Here is a 19,546-nt window from a genome sequence, read left to right on the forward strand (position 1 = left end):
GAAAGTTTTTACAGCGACATATTTTAAATTTATCTTCTGTCAAGCGTATAATGAAAACATCAATAAATTTTTAAGTTTGTGATTTTTATGACAATTTCATGTACAAGGTTTTTTTTAATATCAGATCTTTCACTTCTCTCTGTATGAATGAAATATTTTTTAGATCGACGTTAAACACAATCAACAAGTAATTTAAAAATATTAAGATTATATGTACAATACGTGTACCAGAATCTTGTATTATTTCAATTTTAATTTTTATGATTAAAATTATCCAAGATATTTAAAAATAATTTTAGAACAAAAACTCCACTGTAACTAAACCACAGCAGTTTTCAACTTCCTCATGGTCCAAGACGATCAGAAAAGTTCAGGAAGAAATTTGTCAAAGGAAAAAAGGAATGAAGCTCAGATTTCCATAGAAGACGAAGTGGGGTATGTCGGCTGCTGCACTGAAGAGGATTTGACTTTCTGACTTATCAGAACATATAGCATTGTAGTAATTTCAGTAGGTATAAAACTTATTGTTTTACATGATTGTGCAGTTATGACAATAATTCTAGCAAAACGTATAATGTCAGATACTGGGTCCATGATTCTATACAGCAACAGTACACTATTAAATTTTGTCTGATTAACAGATGACGCGTTATCCTTAAAGATTTAAGTTTGTACGAAGATTAATATTCAACATGTTTTCAGCCCATACTTTCTTCATGAGTAGTGCCAAGTATGGGAAAAGGGTGATAAAAGAACCTGTGGGACTTGCAACTGGTGGAGGGGATATAGACCTTCCATTCCTGTTCACAACCACCGATGTGTTCGAAATCATTGTGATAGTGCAAAACTGATGAAGTGCAAGAGTGGGGTGCAAGGAATCAAAGAACTTTCAGATGAAGGGACTCCTGTCGAATTTGTGGATGGAGATGGAGATACAACGATGCTTGCACATATCAAATCGGACTTAAATATGACATTGAAAAAACGATATGATCGCAACCATATTGTGAAAAATATTGGAAAAAACTTGTATGCATTGAACCAAATCCCCACGAGTGTAATACAACACACACAGATGTGTATCAAATACGTACTTGCAAAGAGCCAAGGTAACAAGACAGGAATGGAAGAAAACCTGAGAGTGATAATCCCACAGCAGTTTGAAGACCAACAATGCTGAACTACTTGCCGATCTAGGTTCAGCCAGCAATGTGAACACGATAACCGTGAAGTAACACTCCGAGCACCAAAATCCTTGCACTATGGAAATTCGGAATCCCTGGATTTTCGTGTAGCAGCAACAGCAACCTTCATCAACGAAGGAAGAGAGTACATAGCTCAGGTATATAGAATATTTTAATTTATTGTTTTCTTTGTTTCGATCATTTTATTTTTTGTTCTTATGTGTTGTATTGTGAAAGCAAATTCGTTTAGGGTCATCATATATATATATATATATATATATATATATATATATATATATATATATATAAATTACTTTGTTGATAATATTTATCTTCTCAACAAAATCCTACTCTACGAAATATCAACAGAATTTGATTTCATTGAGAATATTTCCTTTTACAACAGTTGAATTCCCAGAATTTATTGTTACCGTAAATTTAGAAATTTTCACACTATTTATTGGGGGGGGGGGGAATTTGGTCAAATAAATTTGCTAATTTTTTAATGCATCATCCATACAAAAATAACCAGATTTGTGGTATCAATCTTTTAACCAATTGTCTCATGTTATTTTCATCGTTTTAATGCATGTTCATATTTTATTTTTTATGATTTATTGTTTCTTTATTGTTCTGGTTTTTTTTAAAGCCATATGACATTAAAGGAATGGAGGTTCCGGAATAGTAAGTATATATGTAGCACTTTTCTTCTTAGTTGTGACAATTTAATATATTAGTAACTTATTCATGATAAAATTCCTCATTCATGAAAGGTGAAGATAACGAACAGTGATCAATCTCATAACTCATATAAGAAATACAAAATAGATAGTTAGGCAACGACGGACCCCTGGACACACCAGAGGTGGGATCAGGTGCCTAGGAGAAGTAATCATCCCCTATCATGTATTTCAATAACTTTTTTGAATTATTTGGGATTACTGTATATGAAGGTCCATAAGGAAGCTGGTATATCCCCATGAAAGTTTACAACGGCATACACGGATCAGCGAATGGGACACACGAAAAGAATTCAGGAGAAATCGTGTCTACCAAGAGACGGCGTTTGGTACTGAAGCAAGAGCGAGTGGTTACTAAAGGTGCACAGGAGGCATTGGAGGGAGCTTCATACGAGTCTGGTAAACAACATGTATTTTTTATCATTGACATATAAAATTTACACTAATCCAAAACATGCAATTCTCTAATATAGTGTTCACAGTATCTGGTGTCCATCTAATTACATGTACATGGATTTACAATTAGCCAAACTAGACCTTCTTTGTACGCTGATTTATAATTTGTAACGTTTTGCAGGCATTAGACTTTCTGAGGATACTGATGTGCAACATTTACCAGAAGCTGTGCCGAATGGAAATTTCAAACCTGTGCATGTTGAGGGCGATGTTACATTCATAGCTTTTGATTTAGAGACAACTGATTTAGGTAAATTACAAAACTGCTGTTAGACAACCTAGAGATACATGACAGTCTACCAGCAATAAACCTCTCATTGATGACATATTTTCATCAGAATTCAGAAGATTTTTTTTAAAATCTGATAACTAATTAGACTAATTATATATATTTTCCAGTGCGTGGGGAACTATCCACATGTCACTTAGGTTGCAGCATCAGTTGTGGGGTCTGCAAAGGAATTTTCTCTTTATGTATACCCTAAGGTTCCCATCGCATGCGGTGTACAGGAGATTACAGGAATAATCTACAATAATAATGGAAGAATGACAGTCCACGGTCATCAGGTTCATGCAGAAAATCCGAAAACTGCCATTGACAAGTTATGTTTGTGGTTAAAAAACACACTACTGTATATTTCATTGCACACAATGGACGGAAATTTGACTTTTCTGTGTTAATGAATGCACTGATGAACATAAAATGTGAAACTCGATTTATGGACTGTGTCAAAGGGTATATTGACAGTATTTATATTTTTAAGAAAGCGTCCCTCGCCCATTCAACGTACAAGCAGGGGGCTTAGGCAGAATTTTTTTTACATACAACATATGAAAGAAAACTCTAGAGGAAATTGTCCCAAAATTTTGTCAATTTTTCTCTTGATAGCTATAACTTTATGATTTTATGACATGTATTGGTCTATGTTCCATTGAAAGTTCATCACAGTGAAAGTCAACAATCAGAAAATGTCATTGTTATATTCAAGTTCCAAGACACATTTAGGGTCAAACTTCAGTAAGCGGATTTGTAATCCTTGAAGTTGGTGGAAAAGCATTTTAGCCAAATGAATTATAGATGCATGTATTGCATTTAGAATTATTTATGTATTTTTCTAAGTCGAGGACATTTTTCATAAAGTTATAAGTGTTATCAGTCAGTAGTATTAAGTAATAATTTCAAGTTCAAGTGTGCCATGATGAATTTTAACTGGTCAACAAATTTGCATACATAATTTTTATGTAGCTGTATATTTTTTAAGGTCATATATATTTGTATAGTTCTTGAATTTTATCTATGTGCTTTAAAGCCGAAAATTTTCAGTATATATTAATGTAATTTGATGATTGCATATTAGTATTAATGGGATATAATTTCTTTTTCGATTACACATTTTTTATTCCGAATTTGTTTAGCAAATTACTATTCTTTTCAAGGTCAAAAGTTCAAGGACTTTGTTTAAAAGGTAACAATGCTTATTTATTCATTTTTAAACAAAATGTTTAAGTATATACGCATGAAATGATAATAGTTAGTTTTTTTTAAATGCTTAAAGTTTCATCTATGTCATAAATGTCGAGATGCTGAAATAGGGGGTAGGGAAAATAAATGCCTAATAAATTCAAAAACTTTGTGGTAAATGTATTTTTGTGTTTTATTTATGTACAGGAATGATGAAAGTCAATTTTTATCCCAGTGATTTAGAGCTCACTTCTTTTTTTAAAATTTTCAGATTTAAAAAAAAAATACAAACTAGAAATTTACATTTTTCAACGAGCATGGTCAGTTCAAACAGGCATATTTTTTGTGAAAGACAGTTTATGTCATTCCCTTGCGTTTATTTCGATATATTTATGTTATGTATACTAATTTAAAGTAAAATTTCACCGTAAAGGTGCATTTTAGTAACAGAATTCTCTTTGAAATATAGCACCCCCTGCATAAATCGTGGGGGTGAGGGTGGGTTTTAAAAATCTTTCATATTTCATAAATGCATGGTCAAAACTTTACAAGACTTCAGGATTATAACAGTCAAACATTATCAATGATAAATTAAGCAGTGATATTTCATTCCCTTAAATGTCTTATTAGACATGTAATACCTTAATGTGATTTTCGCATGTATGTCAAATGCTTTTTCAAATGCAAGTTTCACCTTTACAGGACTAAGGCAAATGAAGAATTATTTTTTATACTGTAGCTATAATTTTTCATAGGATCAACAATCTATTCATTTCTAAATACTTATGTCCTTTACATTGTTTGGAATATCCAGGCATAATAGCAAAAGGGGACATATAATGACCAGAGCCTAAGAATTAACAATCCCGAGTACTTGACACTGCAATCTATTAGTTATTTAGTGAAGATGTATCTAATTCATCGATTAAAGTTAACATACAGCATTTTATGTGAATATTTCACTAAGAACGAGTCCGATTACCAGTAGTAAAGTACATCGGTATTTGATGCACTAGATATTCATTGCTGGATATGCTATTCTTTCCTTCCTTTACATGTTATTATCATTTTAAATAGGTGTGTGTGTCATTTAACAAACACAAACTGCAGTATGGTACGCCATTGTCAAACAAATAAAGGGGTGCACGCGGTGAGATGGATTCCTATTATAATTGAACTCCAGTAATGGATTGGTTATCCAATTATTTGACCACGCTTTACCAGAGGGATAGGTTGGTCAATGAGCACCCCCTATATGAAATGGCATGTGCAGTGAGCATCTCATAACTAAATTCGGTGAGAATACTAAGGTGAGAACCTCGTAAGTTGTAAGAACTTGTGTTCAAACCTTTTGTATATTATATATGCAATAAAATATGTTCAAACCAAACTAAATTTGGTTTCAGATATCCAATTTTATGTGGTAAATTCACCGGTCCAATTAACGTGCCGAAGAGACACTAATGAAATAAACGCTGTAAAATTATTTTATTTAACATAGAGTTATCGGTAATAAAGTTCGAGATCGACGTTCAGAAAATACATAAATCAAAGAAAAACACCTCTTGCTAAAAATATAGGTATTGAGTTGACAGAAAATTTGATCAAAAATTTAATCCGATTGACAAGATGATCAATGTGAAATTTCTTTTAAAAAATGATCTTCACCTTTCATGGTTCAGTTTTGTATGATGACGTTTGTAATGTATTAAAGAAAATGAAAGTTGGAAAATCTCCAGGTGTAAATTTCGTGGTATTTTTACTCCACTGTAATAACGTTCATTCTTTCCAGCATGTTGGTCTGCTAGAATTATGTTCCCACTATTGAAGAAAGGAAATGCTTACGACACTAATAACTATAGACGCATAATTCTGGGACACGTTTGATTGGGAAGACTCGTGTAATTCTAGAGTGATACCTGAGCATGCGCAGAGGCTAGACTCCTTGAATGTGAATAAAACAACTGTTGCTCTAATGTTGGTTTGAAAAATGGCGTTTGATTTGAAAATCGTATCAATGACAATTTATTTAAATGTGGTAGTTCATTTTGATACCGAGACATGAATATGCATGTACATGTACTTGCAGTCCTGGAATAGTGTAAATATCATCAGAATTAACCAAACGTAGACGGTAAATAATATAATTCACCCCAAAATTTACTTTATCTACAATATATAGTGGATTCAAAACATACATCTAGTAATTGCTTGCAAATATTTATATTGTTGTCTTTTTTAAATCAGTTGGTCAAACTTTAGTTATATGTATCTTTTTTCATGGTAATTTTACTATATATCCCAACAACATTATAATTGCACATGTCAAGCTCAATATTTCTCTTCATTATCCGCCATGTTGAACACTTGATGCTCCCGCTAAAGTAAGGAGTAAACTTTTCCAACCCGTGTTCAACACTAGTGTCATGAAATACACGTTTTATTTACAACTCTATTAACTCGCGTAATTCGAGTTGCTAAATCAAACGTGCCCTTGGTGAGTTGTTTGGCAAAATGTTTACCTGTTTTAACAACATATTTTTAAAGTGGTCTGACGATCAATATATCAGATGCTAAAATTGGTTTCAAACTGGGTACTACAAATGCTAGACTTCCGAACGTAACAAAGTGCCATTAGTAGAACACCATCACGTAAAAATTAATAATTTTGCTGTTTTGTTGATTATCAAAAGGCTTTTAATTATGTTAATCGAAATTGTTATCTTTTGAAAGTTATTTCTTCTTACAGCTAAACTATTTACAAACTCCTAATAAGGTAGCTCCATCCTCATGTGACGTATCAATAGTAATGGTTAAAAGTGGAAAAAACGTTATTAATTTCCACTCAATATAGTTTAATTTGATTAATAACCAAGAAAATGTATATATTGCCACCTTTTTAAAGATGTCAGAAATACAAAAACAGAATCGTACATCAACATAAGGAAATCACATATTTTCGTCAAACAGAATAATAAAAATAGATAAAAACTTGTTGAAATGACAAAATTTAAATATTAACAGTTTTGAAAAACTGTTAATTCACAAATATGTATAGATTAATTGTAGATATTAGGGAAACCAATGTATAATAGGCATCCAGTAGAGAAAATTCCAGCATAGAAGTTGTTGCCCTTGACAACATTTTTAAAATCGTTTATAATTGTTTATCTATGGAAAATATAAGCTTTTTCAGTATTGATGGTATACCAGATTTTCTTTTATTATATCCAGTGAATAAAATTTCTCAGACAGATATATTCTATCATGCACAAAGTTTAATCTATTAAGACTTTTGCAAAAACCTATGACATCACATGAGGATTGATCAACCTTAAATTAAGCATATATGCTTTATTTACGATCATTTACGTATTTGTGATATAAATCAAGTGAAAGTGAAATTATTAAAAAAAAATTGAAGATTGGAAAGAAATTCCATCGTCTCTAACTGAATTACGAGCATATGTTACCTTAAAAAAAAATAATTTCCAACTTGAACCGTATGTAACATTAAACCAAAACAAACAACAAAGGTCTGTGATGGCTCAATCAGATGTGGTATCCCCCCCCCCTTCGTTTTGAAAGCTGTCGTTTTCTAAATGAACCTCTACATGAACCTCTATAAGAGGACCTCCGTGGCCGAGTGGTTAGAGTATCGCGCTCAAAATCACACGGCCTCTCACCTCTGTCGGCACGGGTTCGAATTCCGCTCGCGCCGGTACGTGAGAAAGTTCCCCAGTTTACTTTCGGAAGGTCGGTGGAGACCACCAGGTACATTGTATCTGGGTTCTCTCTTCCACCAATAAAAACTGGGCGCCACCAGATAACTGAAAATTGTTGATTGTGGCTGAAAACATCAATCAATCAATCAATCAATCAACCTCTACAAGAACGTTTCCGTACATTTATATATATATAATGATGGATCCAGAGAGGACAATAACATCTTATGTTAATTGCAGTTATTTTCAAAACCATAGAGAAGCATTCGTTCACAATATAGGTGTAGAAAATATATATATACAAGTAATGTTTAATGGAAAATAATCAAAGACAAACAGTAAAAGTTCTTAATGTACTATTTCTAGCAATAAAACGGGATTTGTACAAATAATTTAATATTTGCTACATGTATACATATACATTGAATTATAAAAGTGACTTATAGGTCAAATGGGCCGATTTAACTGATTCAGTACCAGATGTTCTATATGATTATGTACAATGAAGGTGAACTCCTATAAGCAATACCAAATAGAGAGCTCGGCAAACATGGAACCCTGGATACACCAGAGGTGGGATCAGGTGCCTAGGAGGAGTAAGCATCCCTTGTTGATCGGTCACACCCGCCGTGAGCCCCATGTCTTGACCAGGTAAACGGAGTTATCCGTAGTAAAAATCAGTCTGCCAAGAACGACCTAACAATCTGTATGATTGATTGATTAACGTCTCTCTCTTGAGAATTTTTCACTCATATGGAGACGTCACCAAGACCGGTGAAGGGCTTCAAATTCAGGCCTATGCTTGGCGCTTATGGTCATTGAGCAGTGAGGTTTCTTTAGCGTGTCACACCCACTGTGACACGGGGCATCCCTTTTTAAGAGGTGGAGGAAATTATGAGAAGGGGGAAGAAGGGATTCTAATGGGAGAGAGTGGAAAGAGGGAAAGAGGGTTGGTTGTATTTTGTTTAAAATGTCCCGCTCCGAATTTTTTCATCCATGTGGAAACGTTAGGAAAGAAAATAAGTAGATAGCATTTATTTTGAATTATAAACAAAACTGTATAGATGGGCGCTGGGAAGAAGTCTTTAAAGCAAAAGTTAAAAAGTACCTATAAAATTGCAAAACTTAAGACCAGCGAAACGGGCCACAAAATACTGTTGCATCCATTCATGAGTGTTTAATTCACATGGCCGATAGTACTCTTAAGTTGTCTATAACATGTAGTTTCATTATGTTGTTTACATGTACGTACTCAAATGCTAAACTGAACTGCGGGAATAGTCTGGCTCCTTTGAAAATTATCTCAGTCATATTGTACGTCATTTATTTACTTATCGAAATTAACATCCAATGGCGGATCTAAAGAGGGTATGGAGGTGTTGCATCCTCGGTTGAAATTTGAAAAATAATGAATGTCACTTTTTGTCAGTTTAGGACCTTAACACCACCCCCCTCCCTCACGCCCCACCCATTTCAATTTCAATCTATTTCAATTTTGACTTCTTATTTTTCTTGGTTTAGATGAGTGGATGGATATCGATGAATGGATAAATAGATTGATAGGAAAATCATCGTACAGATCAATGTTAATGTGGCCGAGGCTAGGACGTAATCGAGGTGAATTCGTCTACATGTAGATCGTGATATTATAACGTACTCCTACCGCAGATATTCATCAAATTATCACAATCAAACCGAAACTAGAAAAAGATAGCTCAGTCTACAATTAGGCCTATACAAAAGTTTATCTTTAAAAATATAAACACATCCCCTGTCGACCGGCGAGATCTGCCGTGAGCCCTATATCTTGATCAGGTAAACGTATGTATGTACACAAAATCAGTGTATAATAACATATATCAACTCTTTATCTATTATGTACAGCATAGAAATTTATGTCCGCTGTGTATATCCATATAAAATCAGGAAATCCCATTACATTCATAATTCAAGATGAAAACGAAAGTTAAAACGTAAAGTGTGGTCAGAGCACTGTAATTTTTGTACATTAAGTACCCATCAAAACAGGTAAGATAAAATATTAGACCGCGAATAATCTACCCTTAAAAAAAATGATTGAATTATCACGTTTATTCACATTGATTAGATCATATCACTGCTGGCCTACACATCAGGTGAAATGGCGTCTCTGTGCCTTCTCTCGGTGCTGTGCATTATTGTGCTGTTCTGTTCAGCTGATGCAGCACAGCAGTATCAGGTGGTGTCAGCTTGTCCATGGAACGAAAACAGTTGGAAAATGGAATCGAACAGGAAGAATTGCCAGGAACCTACCCCAGACTATTTGTGTGCAGCCATGGAAAATTGGATTGGACATTTCGGAGAAATATGTACTAAATATGGATTGTCGCCTGCTAGTAAGTGGACTGATTTCAGTATATAGTGATGCATGGTCATTATCAGTGAGAGGATACATACAAACAATAGCTAATGTTGGCTTTAAGTTGTACACGTATTTTACAATATGGACCGTGCGATGGTTGGGTCTACTCTATTCATTCTCTCTAGAGACGTGAACAGGTATTAATACACCCAAAGTCAATAAAAGCGTGCAATTAAGGAGTGAGAAATATAAAAATTTCCATGTCAATATTTTCTTTTCAAAATATTGCAGATATATTGAAGAATACCTATGCATAACTTCCCCAGATGGATTTCAAGTTAACTTTTGAGATTTTTGAAAAACCACATTTCAAAGTATGGTAAAATTTTAAACATTTTTTTATGATGTAACATCCGTTACTGTTCACCATCGATTGAAATCTATGGAAAAAATATTTTTCCCTTCATTCTTGGATCATATAACACTAAATTTTACTTCAGATATGGTTAGATGACAAAATAAAGCAACAAACAGAAAAATAATGCATCAAATTTTATTTCAAACTCTAAATGAAAAACAGTGAGAAAAACGGCCGGGGAAAAAATTGGCAAACCACAAAAAATGACTAAGTTTCAATATCAATACTTTTGTTTTGCAAATCATTTAATAACTTTTAATTTGATGACTTAACAACAATGCTGATTGGTTGAAAAATTCGTTTGATTTCTGTGTCAAAATTTCGTTCGGAGTTCATCTGCACTAAGCACGCGGGGCTACTTTTCTCTGGAATGCGTCTTCTCCGTTCTAATTTTAGCGATATTTATAGAATGGGATTTTCCACACAAGCATTACATATGACGAATGCATTCGTTTGATTTTTGTTTTTCATTGCTATCAAAAATAAGCACAACTAAAGATATGAATAAAATACAAGTTAATTTAAAGAAACAACATACATAGCCGATGACGTGGCAGTTCATAGTCAACTTGATGACGTAGACCGCTTACTGGTAGACGTAGACAGATTACACGAGTTCCCGGAACGAATCGTCTGCTTTACGAGATCGATAACATGACGGAGCAAGTGGAGACTTCTGATCTGGTAAATATTAATGAAATTGAACTGCGTTATATGGGGCTCAGTCAACGAGTGCGTTTTAGGTGAAGAGGTGTTGAACCTTTTAGGCCTACTCGATATTGAAATGGAGCCGAGTTGCATTCCACCGTTCCAATGACACAACCAGTGTTCAACGTCCCATCCAACACAATGCAGCATAAATCCAGTCACCACTTGTTATCTTCCTTTTAATTCAGCTTTTAACCATTGCACCTTTAATTTGTCTATAATCCATTTAAATCTGCACAGTAACTGTACCTAACCTGAACGCACAGCCATGCCGTTTTGTTGTTTTCATTCTTACATATATGTATTCCTACGCGCCATTTCAAAAACGTTAATTCAAGCTTTTTGATGGGAGAAATTATTTGTTTTTCTATTTTAAAAACATAATTAAATGATAAGAAATAAAACTTATAATTCGTTGTTTCATGCATGTATCAAATGAAACATTGACAGAAAACTTTTTAATCAATGCGCTACGCGTACATAAAGGTTCAAGTGCCTTTTTTTCTAAATGTTGATGAAACTTAAAAGTTCACGCCAAGTAACATATGTTACCAATTTATCACACTGCAAAGAAGAGCTCTGTTATTCAAAGTGCAATAAAATAAAAATTATGATGTGTTTGTTTTTTACTAGGACACAAAAATATCATACAATCAACGAGTCGGTCAATCCTGAAAAGGGCAATGGTGTTTTATTATCATTCAAAGTAAAATTATGTGACAAAATCATGAAAATGACTACTGTACAAAATGAAATCTCTCATAAAAGTGTCTTTTCCAAAGCCATAAATATGATTGAAATTCCTTTTTCTTATTTGATATTCAACATTATGAAAATATCATTATCAAGTACTGTTTTAGAATCAAAATAAATATGTAACATATGTTACAAACAAAAACTTAAATGTTCAACTGACATAGAATAAAATATCTCATGCCACAAAATACTGAAACTGAAAGGCAGTTAAGATACTTGTTTGATAATGATTTTTTACATCCTGAATGTAAGTCTGTAAGTTACAGAATGATTGTCATATCAATCTATTTCTGAATGAAAGAATCAAATTTCTCTTCTATGGACTACAGCTCAAATCTCTCGAACTTATACATCCGCCGTGTTTTCCCAGACGGAACTGGTGGCTGCAATTTTCCAAGTATGCCATTGTAAGTAACCCATATGATGTCTTGCACTGAAGGTCATTGATAGTTGTCTTTTTTCCTGGTCATAAAGGATATTTCAACTTCTTCTTCATCTTTGTCATCTTGAGTAACTCTTCCAATGTGCCACTGTCCACTGTACACAGCAACAACATACTCTTCAACACAATACTTATTCTCAGTATTCTGAGCCTCACTTGAAACATCTCTATCACTTCTTTCCAGACGTTCATCTTTGTTTGAGACCCCCTTCTCTTGAGATCCTTCAGCTGTTTTCTTTGTCACATTGGCATTTGTCTATTGTTGACAATATTCTTTCTTGTTACAGTTATCACAATAACAAGACGTGTTTCCAGTGAGAAGATTATTCCCTTGCTTTGTGCATGTATGTAGACTCATTGTTCCTTTCACTGGTTGAAGGGCAGATTTTTGTAACTCCTCTGCTCGTTCCTCGCAGTCCGCTTTACGCACAAAAAGAAAGAAATTGCCTTGATGCTTCCATTCTCTGACCAAAAATAGAAATCATCAGCAACTTGAATGTTTGCTTTTTGAGCATTGACAGCTTGATCTGCTAATTGTTTGACGGTCCCTCCCACTCCATCACATGGTCCCTTTCCGTGTCCACATTCAAAATAATTCCAGGTGGCATCAAATCCGTACCGCTTTTTGTGGTCCAAGATCAGATCAAATATATAGCGGTTCCTGTACTGACTCGTAGGGCTATCTGTCCAATAATCTACAAATTTCACGATTTGTAACTCTGGGATATACTGTGAATAAAAATTTTCCAGGATTACTATCACTGTAGATGAAGCATGGACAAGGTTGTCGGAAACAGCAACAAAACTTCGATGTTTCATTTGACCACTTTCATCCTTTTTATAAATGACAATAAGGTGCAATGTCACTCGAGATGCATTCCAGTTTGTTGATTGCATTTCTTCAGCTGTCTTGCATGAATAATTCTCTGCGAAGTCCATGTGTATGTACATTTCGTTTAATGGCATCTTCTCTTTCAACTCCCTGCTCATTTTATATTGTGTTTGAACCCGTAAAACATGTTCTTTAAAGTCTTTTGGCTCCTTCTCCCACATGTCCCAAAACCGATCTCTTTTAACTTCTTCTTACACTATCTAGCATACATGAGAGCTATGTCCTGTTTACCAGCCACATAGGACCTTGAGATCATCATCCGACCAATGGAAACTGGTAGTGAAGAGGTCATCAAACAAATACGGTACAAGAGCCATAAAAACGTTAGGTGCACAATTGTGGAATAAATTGCCACTGGAACTGCGAGAGCTTGAAGCACATGGAGCATTCCGCAAGAACATAAAAACACTCTTGTTCAAGCGTGAATATGCCCTGTGAATGTAAAATTCAATGTAATATCAAGGATTCCATGTTCAAGCTCTTGCAAACTGAATTTGATACAGCATACGAATACCTATATGCCAATTGTATCTCGTCAACTCAAAGTCAACCACTTCGTCATTTTACTACCATGTTTTATTTTAATTCTTTCTATTGTTTTATCATTTTCTTTACAGTTCTTGCAGGTCTTTTATTAGTCTATTATCAATGATTATTAGCAAAAACATTGTACAGCGCATAGAAAGTATAGGTAATTTTACGCTTTATAAATGAATAAAATAATAATAATCTTCATTTTTTTACCATCTTACATTTCCACCCTCTTCCACAAAGAAAATGCCACATTCTCTGGAAAATTTTCCTTCTGGATTGTGCTGATCTGTTGTTTGGCAAATTCATCTGGGTTAGTTGTTGTAATTATACCATGGTTCTTCATCATCTTTAACTTAAAAGCAAAGTTTTGATGTTTTGTGCAGAGGCAAGTGTTGCGACTCAGAAATGTCGTTGTCAATATGTGTTTTGGTCGCATGCGACGAAATGTTGAAAGTGATAGGTCAATATGAGGATTTTTCGTGTAGGTTGGCAAGGTAGTCTGTCAAAACCCTACACTGGACTTCACCTTCTACTGTTTTAACTGCATCTTTTTCCCCAGGTTGCATACGGCTATTATCGTTTCTTTCCAAGAATGACAGTACTACTTTGTGGGTATGTGCAACTCTTTTGCGTTGTTTTGTTGTGCTGACTCCATCTCTGATAATTTTAGATAGCAAATTTCTGTTAACATTCGCTGATCGGCTGAATTGAGATATACATCTGTATTTATGTAAAAGGTGTCCTACAATAGCTCCATACATTTGTCTCTTTAAAAATCTGCTTTTTTAACCTCTCTTTTATGTAATTTCAGCGGAAATAACATTTGACATAAGAAGCTGTCTGCGCACTTTAGGATTTGTGGACACTCTTTGTGAAAAACAATTATCCAATTATGACTTTGTTTTACTCCTTGGTGTATGCGGTTCCCTGGGCATCCTCTTTCCTTGCAGTCTTTGCATTTTCCGTTGGGTTGTTTTCAACTTTCTTCTTAACTTTTCATTCTCATTCTTTAAATTCTTCAAATTATAATTTGCTTTTGACAACGCCCTGCTTATCCTCTTTGTTGGATAATTTTTTCTTGCACAAGGTAACTTAACGACAAATCTCTTCAGGTTTTCACTTAGCAAACTTTCATAACCGCTTGTTTCTAACATATCTGAATCATTATCGACTTCAAGATTCTCAGCTTTCTCTATCTTTTTCTTTTTGCGATACTTTTGAACTCTTTCTCTTACTGATTGTCGCCTTTTCTCTTTCTCTCGTCTTGAAAGACTTGCAATGGGAACAGAATATTTCTTCTGCCTTGTCTTTTCTTTTGCCAAAAACTTCTCTACTTCTTTTGCCCTTTTTCTCTCTCTGTACTGCTTTTGAATTTCAGCTCGGGAAAGAACCATTTTTACCTGGAATCGAAGTAATCAGATACAGTAATATACGTTACCCAATGTCTGATATATTTATTATTGTCCATATTGTAGAATAACCATTTCATAAAATGGTTTCCTCAATTTAAATGAAGAAGAATGATTCAAAAGTAAATTTTATCCAATGGTATCATTAGATTTCCCACGTTTATGATATAAAAATCCTTTTGAAAAATTAGACATCAAATCTCTGTTAGGGCCTAAGTTATTTCTTTTTACAGTTAAGTGTAATAAAATATATTGTAGTGATTCATCTACATTGTATTTCATTAACTCATTTTATCTGTATTGAAATGATTTTTCAAGAAAATTTGATTTTTCACATCATCAAATGTTTTACTGAAAGATAAAAAGTTTAAGTAACATACGTTACCAGGTGTAACGTGTGTTACCTTAACTTTGTAGTCAATTTCCAAAATATCCGAATAAATTCGAGAAATATTTTTATTCGATAAACAACTAAAGGCTATCTGTAATTTTTCAATAAGACTAGATTGAATGATTTCATCTTATCGCCTCAGCTCAACATAACATAGACCAAACTACTTACAACAGGGATCGAGGAATAATTGTTCATACATGCTTTTGTGTTCCACAGATCACGTTCCTGCATCCTTTTATGCAAAAGTCACATTTTAGCGAGAATAGGAAATCACAGTATCGTATGTTACATCACGTATGTTAATTACAATCTTTATTTTTTCCGATGGAGTTTCAGAATAAGTTGCTACCAGAACCTTATAATTTTTAAATTATAGACAAATAAGCTAGATTCAAAGTACAAATTTAACCAACCTGTCCCATTACTATGCAAGTCTGAAAATGGTATAACGTATGTTACATTCGTATTTCTATAAAAATAAATTTGCTGCTTTCGAAAAATTTGTCATTAAGATAACACTGCAATTATGATTTTCTCGTTTTCAAAATGAATGATCATATAGTATCCCAAAATTAAACGTGAAAATTCATGAAAAAACAACGTAAAAAAAAGTCATCATTCGAATATTTGAAAAACTATACATGTCAAAAGACTAATCTGGCGACATAGTAATTGTTTTATGAAATTCATAGTTAACGACAAAAATAATAGTGAAGACTATCAAAAATGTTTGAAAAAGCATAAAACACAGTGTTTAATGCAATCTGAAAAAAGCAGTGTAGCATTTGACTTTTATTTTGAGTGCGTTGAAGATAAAATCTCTTGTTGACGACAGTAACGTATGTTAACAAATGACCTATTCAAGAGCTCTCTCGTTAAAAATAATCTGTCAGAGTTTTTAAAAAACGATATATTCAATTCACATAAGGTATAAATATAATTAACAATAAATGCACATCATCGGTAACCGTCTTACTTATAAATGCCGGGGACATTAATTGCACACTTTTATTGACTTTGGGTAGTCTACATCCACGTGAATGACAACAGGGTCTACTCTTCTGTTTGAAACCTAACTGAGTGTGTCTACAGAAAGTATAGTCATTATTTGTATATGATGAAACGACTCGGATGAGGAATCATGTCAGATTGTAGCTTTACTCGTATACAGCCATATCTTTCGTTTACAGGGACACTGTTGATTGATGATGAGAAAATACAAAATCAGAGATTAAACACTTTGTCAAAATACAAAAGTGGGGTTCACAGCCAGCTCAATATCGAATTAATGAGTTTCTGGATGGGATAAAATCTGTATTTAGAAGTTAGATTTTAATCAGCCATACCTTTGTAATGTTGGTGACAGAAACTTGTATTCTAAAAATGAAAATAAAATGTTTACACAAGTCTTTTTGAAGTGTATACACAAATTGATATTACATGTTTTTAAATTCTCAGTAGCCTGCGTAAATGTTTGGTGTAAAAATGATCATTTTATATGAACTATACATGTAAACCAGGGGAAAATTGGATAGGAAACCTATTTTTCAGTGGATTTTTTTTTTATCCTTTTAGTCAGATGACAACACTTCTGCTTCATGCGATGGCAAAAGATATCATGTTCGTGTTGAATGCTATCACTTCATTTACAGAAAAATGTCCAGTGCTAAACAACCTGACCTACAATTTGGACTTTGTTGATTGTAAAGCTCCGTCCAACTGTCCAGATATACCGTACAGTCCTGGGGAATTGTGGAAATGTAAGTACATCTAACGAAGTGTATTGCTCAGCTGCATTGAAAATTTATGCAGAAAAATCATGCAAGTTATATGCTTCTTTTTCATGACACACTGTGCATAAAAAAGCAATGTTAAAATATATCAGAATATGCGACTTGGATGACCTTGGATATGTACCACTAGTCCATTGACCTTGGTTTTATACCATTAATTCAATTACCTTTGCTATATACAACTAACTTAATGACCTTGACTATATACAATTAATCCATTGACTTTGGCGATAAAGAATTAATTCAATCCTCCCAAGGCCTTCTACTTGATACATGCATGTACATTTATATACAAGAATAATACGACTAGCCTGACTACTTTGACTACCAGATTGATTGTCAGGCTACATATGTACATATAGTATTATTGTACTGAAAATTTGTCACAGGCTAGTGTCTTGTAATATTTATCATAATGGCTACAAACGTGTTTCGTTTAATAATTTGAAAGTACAGATGTACAGATGTATTTGACACAGAGTAATCATTTTGTTTGGGAAGTTTTAAAGTAGACAAATGGTTTTGAGTGTTTTATTTCATTATACGTGACAATTATTTTTCCATTACTGCCTACTTACATTCAATGGTTATACTTTTTGTCACCTCTGTTGTATCTATAGGGTGGACATCGGTACTAGGTTTCAATACCATGCCGAGGGCTTGTTTCAAAATTACCTGTAAAATATCGTTTCATTTTATACCGGTATCGATATAGGTATTTATATATCAATAAATCTATAATCATGCTTCAAAGTTTTAATTCATTCCTTGCATTTCTAGTGAATACTCGAGTTGATTCAATGAAAACTACAAACGTGCCTTTAGAGGTTATACTAATCGACGAAATGCAACATACAATACATCTGTTTGATGTTTCAATTATTCAATACATACTTGAAAAGTAAAATTCTTAATCCAGTGTATGTAAAGTGAAGATAACGAACAGTGATCAATTTCATAACTCCTAAAAGCAATACACGGACCCCTGGATAAACCAGAGGTGAAATCAGGTGCCTAGGAGGAGTATGTCAGTTTAGCATCATTTCTGTTAAAACTTTCAATCTACAATAATTATATTAGATACTGGAATGCTAAAACAGAAGCGATAATTCATGGTTTTTATGTATATTCCTCTATTAGTGTCCCCGTAATTGTACTGTAAACAAACCGCGTGATGCAGTATTCTTGAAAAGAAACTTGAAAACTTTAAGTAAGTTTTATTTTCATAAATGATTCCTTAAAGACGTTTATTATGGATTAATGAATATCTTCTGGTTTAAAACTGAGGAATCGGAATTGGGAAAACCTTGAGACACTTGAAACTCATACACTTTGAATATACTTATCAGCATAATTATAGACTTAGTGCATCAAAATTGGTACCGTATACGTTTTACATTTACTTACAATTTTGAGGAGGAGGTGAAACATGTTTTTTAAAAGTTTTTGGAAGGTACAGAATGAAATACAATGTTCAACTTTACACCTTATCATACGGATTTATGTGATTATTCGCTGCATATATGCTACATGTACAGCAAATGAAATTTGATGAATCTAAAAACAAGAGAAGCATACTCTCTTAATCAATTGAAGAGAAGCATTTTACTCAAACATTATTCGAAACCCACCCAGTATTTTTCAGCTAATAGGGGTGAAATAAATAAAATCCACATTAAATTTATATCGAACATTGTTATTTCGTCATTTTTACATGTACATGTACCTGATTGTAACTAGCTGTTGTTTGTTTTTAACTCTTTGTTTCTTATTCAAAAAAGGTAAAAAATAAAAGCCCCAGAAGTGTAATGTCATATATTTATGCCATACTAAATGTATCGGTGTGTTGTTGATTATTGATATCGTTAAGAAGTATAGTATCATTTCAAAGTATCTGTATGATAGCTATTGTTTCGGCCTTAACGGTATCCAACTCTAGTTGTAAAGTTTTTTGTGTGTTTGCAGTGGTTATTGCATACTGTTTTGAGGACATACACGACGTTTCTCAATATATATAATGTTTCGTGATATATTTTACGTCCAATTCTACCTTGTGTCTACAAAACATTTTGGAGTATATTACATGTACCATGTCTGTTTTAGAGTTAGCATAATTTGATAGTTCCTGATTGTTGCAAGTAAAAATGTAAAGTCAATTTTTCTGTATTACAGTAATTTGTATAGATACATAAGATTCTTTTCATGATTATCACTTCTTTAATTATGTTAATGGTGTATAAAACTTAATTCATTTTAAGGAAAAGCAGACATGTACCAGAATTGTGAATTTCA

At 33.4% G+C, this 19,546-nt stretch overlaps 1 protein-coding gene across 16 annotated transcripts in view; it reads left to right on the forward strand.

Annotated features, from left to right (window-relative positions):
* LOC125682182 (uncharacterized) overlaps window positions 1–19,546 on the forward strand; it is a 57,189-nt gene that overhangs the window by 11,583 nt on the left and 26,060 nt on the right. For 5 of the 16 annotated variants that reach the window (XM_056160029.1, XM_056160058.1, XM_056160061.1 and 2 more), the window contains exons 1-9: window positions 302–508; window positions 703–1,342; window positions 1,834–1,868; window positions 2,138–2,323; window positions 2,502–2,630; window positions 2,780–3,846; window positions 4,920–5,152; window positions 9,675–9,942; window positions 17,114–17,221. In XM_056160029.1, the coding sequence (XP_056016004.1) occupies window positions 5,108–5,152; window positions 9,675–9,942; window positions 17,114–17,221 (421 nt within the window). In that variant the 5' untranslated portion in view covers window positions 302–508; window positions 703–1,342; window positions 1,834–1,868; ... (2 more) ...; window positions 2,780–3,846; window positions 4,920–5,107. Of the gene's footprint in view, window positions 1–301; window positions 513–702; window positions 1,343–1,833; window positions 1,869–2,137; window positions 2,324–2,501; window positions 2,631–2,779; window positions 3,847–4,919; window positions 5,153–9,303; window positions 9,383–9,674; window positions 9,943–17,113; window positions 17,222–19,546 lie in introns of those variants that run through there. The other 11 variants (XM_056160087.1, XM_056160095.1, XM_056160040.1 and 8 more) reach the window with 10 other exon arrangements.

Source organism: Ostrea edulis, chromosome 1, assembly GCF_947568905.1.
Source record: "Ostrea edulis chromosome 1, xbOstEdul1.1, whole genome shotgun sequence".
NCBI lineage: Eukaryota > Metazoa > Mollusca > Bivalvia > Ostreida > Ostreidae > Ostrea > Ostrea edulis.